Raw genomic sequence first — 9,292 nt, forward strand, 5'->3', positions numbered from 1 at the left:
ATATTATGTTATATTATATATTTTTAAAATATATTATTATTTACTTATATATTTATTTTAAAAACCCCAGTAAACCAAGCCACCTTTCAAACAGTGAGCCTTTGTCATCAGCACTGAGGAAGCACCACGTGCCACAGCAGCACTCCCCATTTCCCAGCTACTAACAACAGATACTGGGAAAATGCTGCTCTCAGCCTCTTCCGCGATGTAAAACTTACCTAAGCGTTAATTCGGGAATTTGTGGTTGGAATCTGTAGTTCTCTAACAGCATTTCCTGTGAGAAGGTGGGTGAGGTGGTTTTTGCACTGAGCGTGCCCCAGAAAGCACAGAAAACAGGAACTTTGTCTCAGCCCAACACGGGAAACCCAACCTGAGGATGGAGCTCGGGAATGAGTGGTTTGATTTGCATTTGGACGGCCAAAGGGAGATGGGAGTGCAGGTCCCTCCTCTCCGGGGAGAGCCGGGATGTGCTCGGGAGAGGAGAGGGGTCCCAGGGTCCTGCAGGTGTTACCAGATCCCGGGGAAGGGACAGGGGCAGGGCAGAGAGGAGAGGACCTGGGGACACCTGAGGCAGGGGGTTCTGACCCCACGGGGGTTTTGGAGCTGTCACCCCTCTCAGACCCCTGCAGATGCTGAGCCACCAGCGTCAGGGGCTGCCACACCATGCCCACCATCTCTGCAGGCTGGACCCTGGACCCTGCAGAGCCGCATTTGACTTCCATAAAGTGTGATTATTCGGTTTGCAGAGCTCCTGAGGTCTGGGCTAGCTCCGAACCTGAGCCGCCTGCACGGGATCCCCTCGCACAGTTACTCCTGTGACACCAGGAGGGCTTGGGCAGGAGTTTATCCCAAAAGCAGATGGGGTTTCTCCAAGAAGGACCCCTCAGTGCCAGAGAGCTGAGAACTTGAATTCTCAGGGAGAATGTCTTCATGGAAGGTGTTAGTGAACACTGGAAGGGGCCACCCAGGGAAGTTTGGTGTCCCCATCCCTGGAGGTGTCCAATAACACCCTGGATGTGGCACTCAGAGCTCTGGGCTGGGGACAAAGCGGGGATCAGGCACTGGATGGGCTGGGAGGGCTTTTCCCCCTAAATGTTTCTGTGGCTCTGAGGTGTTGTGACACCCTGTTTGATTTCACAGAGCAGCTCCTACAGCTTGAAAAAAAGGCAAGGGCCAGGTCTCATGGTTTGAGAAGAGCATTAATTAGGTCATGTGAGAATCCATCTCATTAAATCTCACCTCTTGAAACCAGTTACGTCCTTTTTGTCCCAAGTTCAGCTATTCTACAAAAATAACAACTCTAGAAGCATTCTGTAAAATTTACTTTCTGGACCCAGAAGTGGTGATAAATTGATTTAGTCTACAGCAAGTCATGGAGGTTATCAGGAGTATAAGAAAAATATGCAGGAGAAAATATTTTTTGCTGCATTCCTCTCAGCTTTTACTGGCCCTGCTCTGGTTCATTTGCTATTCTGCACAGTGTTAGGCATTGACTGAAGGGCACCAGCTCTGTGATTTAAACATCACTGCTCGCCCAGGGAGAGAGGAACACACCTCATTCTCTTTGCACGTGCTGGCAGCATTGTGTGAGCACTGTGGCCATGCAGAAAGTCTAACTAATACTTGTTCTTTACTTGTCTGAGATACTGGGGAAACAGAAGCTGCATTTCAGAAATAATTCCTGCGTATGATCAATTTTTTTATAAAGATGAAGTAAAGAGCAACTAATATTTTAGGCAAAAATAAACATGAATCTCTATAAAGGACGTACAAGAAATGAAAGGAACCTTTTGCTTTGGGTGGCATAGAAAAAGGTCAAAAATAGGACACAAAAATTGAACTTATGAGAGTATAAAATTTGTGAAGTCTTCATTTCTGAGGGTGTCATGACTTCAAGTCTGGAAAAGGTTTTTCTGCTCTTTCACACAGGATATCCCTCAGTGAAGGTAGCTGGTGGTGTTGGGAAATCCTGCCCAGCTGTGGTGTTTGCAGCAGGGTGTCGTTATCACAGTGCTCTTGGCTCTCTTCAGAACCAGCCCTCAGAGCAGCAGGTTGCCTGATTTTCCTGAGACACCTATTCCAAGGAAAGTGCAAAGGTGGCCTGATTGATGGAGGTCACGTGCTGTGGTGATTCCCCAGTCATTCCTGATTTAAAGCACATGAGCACATTTTCTCTTGTCCTGAGAAAAAGGGTTCAGCCTGCCTGGGGTAGCAGATTTCTGGGATAGTCGCAGCTCGTGGTGTTCAGGAGCAAAGATGTTTGATACTGACTTCAGATATTACTTTGCATGGATTTACTTATCAAAAGCACGGGGAAAAAAAAAAAAAAACAACTTTTGGCTGCACTTAATAAGTTCTTCACAAGATGTTGAAGTGAGGAATCAAAGCCTGTCTGGAATGAGTCACTCAGTGTGGGACACAATCCTTTCCAAGCTCATCCCAGTCAGTTTGCCAGAGGAGATCAGTGCAAAATCTGCTCCTACAGAACACATTTGACAGCAGCTCTGTGTTTATAATTAGTGGCCATCCACTGATGGGAGTATTTTCCATCTTTTCTGTTTAATTACGCCTTTGCTAATTTTAAACTTGTATTTGGGTGGTTTTTATGCAGTTTCTCACATTTCTTAAAGATTCCATAGGGTTTTTCTCTGACAGCAGGGCTTCTTTTTTTGTGCTCCCTCCTGTTCTTTTTTTTTTTTTTCCAATCAAAAAGCACCAAGTGTTACTTGTACTGCCCCCAAATTTCAGAGCTTTGGTGCTAGAACAGTCCTGCAAGTTATTTAAACAGCATCATCCTTTTGAGATTAATCTCACACTTGGATAAACCTAGTGGCAGAGACATTTCCTCAGAACTTTAAGAGACCTTTAAGAGTCCTTTTGCTGTCTGCCCAGTCAGTTCTACACATCCACTCAGTGCCCTTTCCAGTTCCTGCTCTCACTCTACACGTGATTTGGTTCTCAAGTTATTTTCTTGAAAGACTAAAAAAGGCATGGCTTTATTTTATTAGCTTGAGACATTATTTTTATTCAATGAATCCTTTCCAATAGAAAAGCAAATGCATCTCAACGTTACTCCCAAAGTTTCAGGAGCTTTGTCCTGTTTAAGGAGCTACAATTGCCTCTGTAATAATAAAAATCACCAAGCCTCACCTTCCAGCAGCTGCAAGGGGCATCTCCCATGGCCCTCCCCAGCCCACAGAAACGCTGTGGCCTCTCTCCAAGCCCTGCCATGCTCTTCTCTGGAGTGAAACTCTCACTCGTTTTGCCAATACTTGTGCTTTGCTTGGCCTCCAGTGAAGGTGTGTGCGCAGACATTTGTAGGAGACAGGAGTTTCCTGACCCAGGCGATGTGAGGTCAGACAAAATTAGGCAAGATCGTGGCCTTGGTGGACAAGAGTCAGTGTGTCACTAATTATGGGCTGCACATGCAGGCTGGGGCCGGGGTTACTCTGTCTGCAGCACTGAGGGTGCCTGGCCCTGTACTGATCCCATTCCCATGGGAATCCTGCTGGAGGGGGCATGACCTGGAGGTGGGATGATCTCCAGATTTGAGGTTTAGGCCCTTCAGCACAGCTTTGGCATCCAGGGCTGCAGAGTTCTGGTGGCTGAGCCAGTCCCTGACCCCAGGGGTGTGGATGTGTGGGGTTCTTGTCTGGGTGCTGGGAGCCCAGGACACACCACTGAGTGACTGGGGACAGACCCTGGGCTGAGGAAAGCCCTGTGTGGGTGTGAGTGGTGTGTCTGAGCAGGCCAGGCACAGAACCAGCTCCCCATGTGCCCCCCAGCAGGGTGGGACACCCTGGACCCCTGGCTGACCCTGCCCCAGCCAGGCTCCAGGACCATGGAGCTGGAACAGTCCCTGCAGCTCCTGGGCTGTGGCTGCTGCCACCCTCCCTTGGCCAGCCCCACACATTCCCTGCAAAGCTGAAGGGGGAGAGCAAACACAGTTGTGCTCCCAAGAGCAGTGCCCAAAGGTGCTGCTGCATCTGGAGATAACATCAGCAGGGAGAACAAGCCCAGCTCTTCCCCCCACAAACTATTTCCCAGAGGCAAATGGCAAAGGGAGGCAGAGGGAGAAACAAGTACTGACAGTTTGCTGTAGGAGCTCAAAGAAAAAGTGGACAAAGGTATAAGAACTCCAGCTCTTTGTCTGCATTTAAATCCAGTTCAGAGCACTCACTGGTGCATACAGGTTTACTTTCCATGGCTGATGGAGCTGGATTTGGTCATTTGGTAAAAAACAGGGGATCTGGGATTGAAATTTTGTGCCTTCCAGGCTCTTACATTTTACTACAAGTCAGTCTGTAACACACCGATAGTTTTAATCTAATGCAAAAGTATGAGCTGCTGGATAATTCCTTCAAAGAAACAAATCCTGAAATAAAAGGTGAGGAACACTTTCTGGTTTTGACACAGACCAAGTTTGTAAGGGAAGGGCACTGCTTTTGGCTCACAGAAACCAAGGAAAAGACCGTGGCCTGCTGTGCCTACCCAAGGAATCCCATATTACAGGAGCTGATTCATCAGAGGGTACTGGAATAATATAATACCATTAAAATACCGCCATCCACATATTTTAATGTGAAACAAATAGTCCAAGCACCTGCTATCAGAGTACAATAATGCCATCAAGTCACCACTGCAGGGTTTGCTTTTGCTGAGGCCAGACGGTTCAGGTTCCACGTAGCCTCATTTCTAAAGGCCGTGGAGACAATTCATCTCTTGCTGAATTTGCAGGACACGGCCCTGAAAGCCCAGAGAGGAGGATGGATTTCTGTGCAAGAACAGAAGCAACAAAAGGGCTTGTGAGCCACAGGTGGAGAGGCAGGTCTGGAGGGGCCAGCTCAGCTGCAGAGTGCGGGGCACAGAAACGAGGCAGATGTGCAGAGATTCCAGCACAGGGTTTGGAACCTCTGGCACCTCTGAGACGTGCAGAGAGAAAGGGAGAGGTGGCCAGTAAACCTTAGGGAAATACAGAACCAATAAATGGAAAAGAGAACAATAAAGCAGCACTTTCTCATCCCTCTGCTCCTTCCCGTCCCCTCCAAGCATTTTTGGAGCTCTCATAAGGACCCCTGGCCCCGGGGCTCAGCTGGTATTGCTCGGACTTCTCCTGTTCAGGCAAACCCAGAGCTTTCAGTCCCAGTGCCTGTGCCCAGGCTGGGCTGGGAGCTGCAGAGCAGGGGCTGCTGTGTTTGGGATGCTGTGAGCGGGGCAGGAGCCCAGCCCAGGACACGAGGCCAGCCGGGCCAAGGAGCTCCCACCCCCCAGAGACTGCTGCCTGAAAATGAAATAATCCAAAAGGCGATTCAGGCTACCTAACCACACTTCAGGACAAAAACCTTACCTGGATAGATGGCACGTGAAGTGTTTTGGGTGAGTGTTCCAAGCCAATCTGGCAGAACCCCATCACAGGCAGGTTGGAAATATTTTGTTGCAAGTTTGGACATGGTACCAGGATGTAAGGCCAACCCCTTCCACAAGAACAGTGATTGAATTAGGGCTGAGAAACGTATCCCTGGCTAGCTTCAATCTCAAAAAAGAGAGCTTTTAAAAAGGTACAAATGAGGCTAAAGGAATTTATGTTATTTTTCCGGTTTCTGTGCTATAACTCCTTTTCCCTCTCCTCATCTGTCTTCCAAGTGTCCTGCCTTATGAATGAGTGAGCAATAAAAGAAGTATGCAGTGGCTGAGAGAGAAACTCAAGATACCAAGATAAAGCCAAAGCTTGAGCAGAAGTTAAGATGTAGATCAGAACATGGAATTTTCTCACATCTGAGTTTTAGGGCAGTCATTAGATCATTTGCATGAGAAGCTAATTTAAAACCAGTAGCACGAAACGTGACCTAGCTGAGTTCACTTGTGTCAAAGGCTTGGACCTCTGCTTTCTGGGGTTGTGATCCTGTCTTCAGACCACATGCTGACAGGCTGCTGATAGACTAAAATAAAAAGCTATTTCATAGAATCAAAAATTCACAGAATGATTTGCACGGGAAGAGATCTTAAAGTTCATCTCATTCCAAGCCTCGTTCCGTGGGCAGGGACACCTTCCTCTAGATCAGCTCTTGCCACCCCCAGCTCACACTGAGGTTTTAGGCTCAAGGCCCCCACACAAGTCCAGCCTAGGAGCTGGACTTGGCTCCTTCAGTGCAGGCTGCTGTTTGCTGCTGAAAATGCCCAGTGACAGCGGCTGCTGTTTCCAAACACCCCAGAGAGAAGGGAGAGGCTGCAACAAAGGGTTGATTCCAATTTCCATATCACTGACCTCCCTCCAGCCTTCCCGGCTGCCCAGGTTTGGAGCTGCATGGATCAGCTGGGTTTTCTCAGGGGAAAAATGATGTGGCCACTCCCTGGGCCCTGATAATCCCTCTGGCTGGGCTTTCCAGTGCGGGGCTCTGCCAGGTTAACCAGAATTTCATCATCAAAATTATTGTGGCCTCTTGCAAGTAAAAGTGAGTGGGAAATCAATTGCTGGAATTAGGTGCATTTGCTTGCGTTATCCCAACGTCACTGGGCCTAGGACACAGAGCAGGGGCTAAGCTGGACTCCAGCTCTATGTGGCAAAGACTGGGCTGGTAAACAGCAGGAGAAGATACAGGGGCAGAGTTTCAGGGGATGTGAAGGTGGAAGGGAAGATGAGGCTTGTTAAATTCACAAGGAAACTACTGGGCACTGGGCAATCATGTTGAGGAAAAGCTGTGCCTGAGGAGGGTCCTGTTTGAGCTTTGGTCCCTGGGCTGTGGGGCTGGGCAGAGTTATCCTCCCTGCTGAACTCGAGTGCAGAAGGGGAATCTGCTCTGTGGGCAGAACTGGGTCCTGCTGAGGAGCATTTGCTGCCTGGGCCAGCAGGGTGACCTGTGTGCGGTGGCAGCCGCCACTGCAGAAGGAGCCCACCCCTGAGTGTCACCCAGTGTCCATCCAACAGCCCTGCTATTAACACATCCCTCTTCGTTCTCCTCACCACAGATCCTGGAGGAAAACATGAAGCTGGAGTGCAAGTGCCACGGGGTCTCGGGGTCCTGCACCACTAAAACCTGCTGGACCACGCTGCCCAAGTTCCGGGAGCTGGGCTACATCCTCAAGGACAAGTACAACGAGGCCGTGCAGGTGGAGCCCGTCCGCGCCAGCCGCAACAAGCGCCCCACCTTCCTCAAGATCAAGAAGCCGCTTTCGTACCGCAAACCCATGGACACGGACCTGGTGTACATCGAGAAATCCCCCAACTACTGCGAGGAGGACCCCGTGACGGGCAGCGTGGGCACGCAGGGCAGGATGTGCAACAAGACTGCCCAGCAGTCCAACGGCTGCGACCTGATGTGCTGCGGCCGCGGCTACAACACCCACCAGTACTCCCGGGTGTGGCAGTGCAACTGCAAGTTCCACTGGTGCTGCTACGTGAAATGCAACACGTGCAGCGAGAGGACAGAGGTGTACACCTGTAAGTGAGCGCTGCCCGGGGCTGCTGCCCGGCCCGGATACATTTGCACATGCACTCGGCGTGCCCGAGAGGAACTGCGGGAAGAGCCGCTGGCCCCGAGGAGATGCTGAGGAGTGGAGCCCTCTCCGCTCTCCTCGCGTCTCCTTGCTTATGTGGATACACATTTCAGACTCTTACAAAGTCAGCCGAGAAACAAAACCAAACAAAGCCCACCCCGGGCCACCAGACACACAAAGGAGAGAGCAAAGGATGATCTCAGTGAGCCCGCATCTCGAAAGGAAGGAGCGCTGGCTGCCTTGCCGGGGAGAAACCTCTGGGTGTGGCAGCCAACTCTCGGTTTGGGAAAGGGGCGCTCCAACGCTTCTGTGTGCGAGGAGCAGGGAGGGGCGGGGGAAATCCCTACAAAAGGGCTTTGCCCAGGACGGGATGGACGGAGCCTCCCAGGGAACTGCCCGTGGGAGTGTGCGGATAACTCAGATTTAGGCTTCTACACCCATGAAAAGCTTCTGCTGGTCTTGCCCACCTTTCCACGTCACAGCACTTGCTGCAGCAAGAAGAACTGTGGAAGGGTTCTATAGACACTGCTTTATCTGCCTTTCTCGTGTGTGTGTGTGAGCTGCAGATTTTAGCACAGGGATTTGGGACACTTGGGCATAATAATAACAATATTTAACAATTTATTCAGATAAAACTAATATTAATTTATTTAATTAAAAGAAGAACTTTACCAACCTTTTTGGAACTATTCTGCAATTAAAGTAGATAGCTGGCTTTCTTTGTGGAATAATTTTGTAGGATCAGCAAGGAAACACTGGAGCTGTATATATATTATTCTTGACTAGGATATTTCTATTAGTTGGACTTGCAGGATATGTTCTACAGTACTGGATGTTTAAGGACAAAAGCTGGCGTCTTTATATATATATGTACATACACGAACACACTGTATTTTGGGGTTTTTGTTTGTTTGTTTCCTCCTGTTTGCTGCTAGTTGTCTGGAACAAAAGTGGAGTGGTAGGGGTTACGAATCTTTACCAGTTTTTGTGGTTATTTTTTTTTTTCCGATTAAAGAAAGAAGCATTAATAAAATCCTGTTTGGAATATGTCTAAAATTAAGAAAATCCAGACAAAATTCCATCTTTTGGAAAAATCAACCATAGGATAAGAGAGTATATTTTGTAAGAGACTATTTTTATATAAATATTTTATTTATACTACGTCTGCTTGTTCAACCTGTACTTTTTCTCAAAACAGGCATACAATTTGTAATTCTTAGGCTATTTAACAGAGAAAGGGTAATTAGTTTGTGAACACAACAGCAGCAAGCTGGATGCATTCAGCTGCAATTGGTGGATGTGTCAGAAAGCAGGATGAACTTTCTCTCCGGATGTGTGTACAAACTGGCTCTTTTCCTGCAGCTCAGTTTGCAGAATATGCAAAACAAGAACAGGGTATGTAGCATCAATTTTGTCACATGGCTTGAATTCATGATTGGTATTAACTGGATACTCATTTATCCCATTCAAGAAAAAAAAAATCCGAATTAGCTTCCCACATGCGTCAGTCATTAAACTGTGGCGTTATGACTCGCAAATGTGCTGTGTGTGCTGTCAGTTAAACCTCTGCTTTGTGCTGCTGTCAAATGTGATTCCCATCAGGGCAGGACTGTAGACTGTGACTGTAATAACTTGCATGACACACATCGTCTGATTCTCAGAGATAGGATACAAAGCTTACTTTCTGTCCAGCTCCTTTTGGCATTTACATTATTCTTTCCCCGCCCCCCGCTAAAGGCCAGAGCCCAAAAATCCAGAAAAACATTGGGACAAGTTTAAAGAGACGAATTTAAAGGCT

The 9,292-nt window shown here is 48.2% G+C and overlaps 1 protein-coding gene across 1 annotated transcript in view; it reads left to right on the forward strand.

Moving 5' to 3' along the window:
• Positions 1–9,032, forward strand: part of WNT7A (Wnt family member 7A) — a 33,473-nt gene extending 24,441 nt beyond the window's left edge. The window contains exon 4 of the mRNA XM_066195282.1: positions 6,967–9,032. Within this exon, the coding sequence (XP_066051379.1) occupies positions 6,967–7,446 (480 nt within the window). The 3' untranslated portion in view covers positions 7,447–9,032. The remainder of the gene's footprint in view (positions 1–6,966) is intronic.
• Positions 9,033–9,292: the final 260 nt, after the last annotated feature.

The sequence above is a fragment of the Chamaea fasciata genome, unplaced genomic scaffold (genome assembly GCF_029207755.1).
Source record: "Chamaea fasciata isolate MVZ Bird 193981 ecotype frontalis unplaced genomic scaffold, bChaFas1.0.hap1 SCAF_13, whole genome shotgun sequence".
In the NCBI taxonomy this organism is placed as follows: Eukaryota; Metazoa; Chordata; class Aves; order Passeriformes; family Sylviidae; genus Chamaea; species Chamaea fasciata.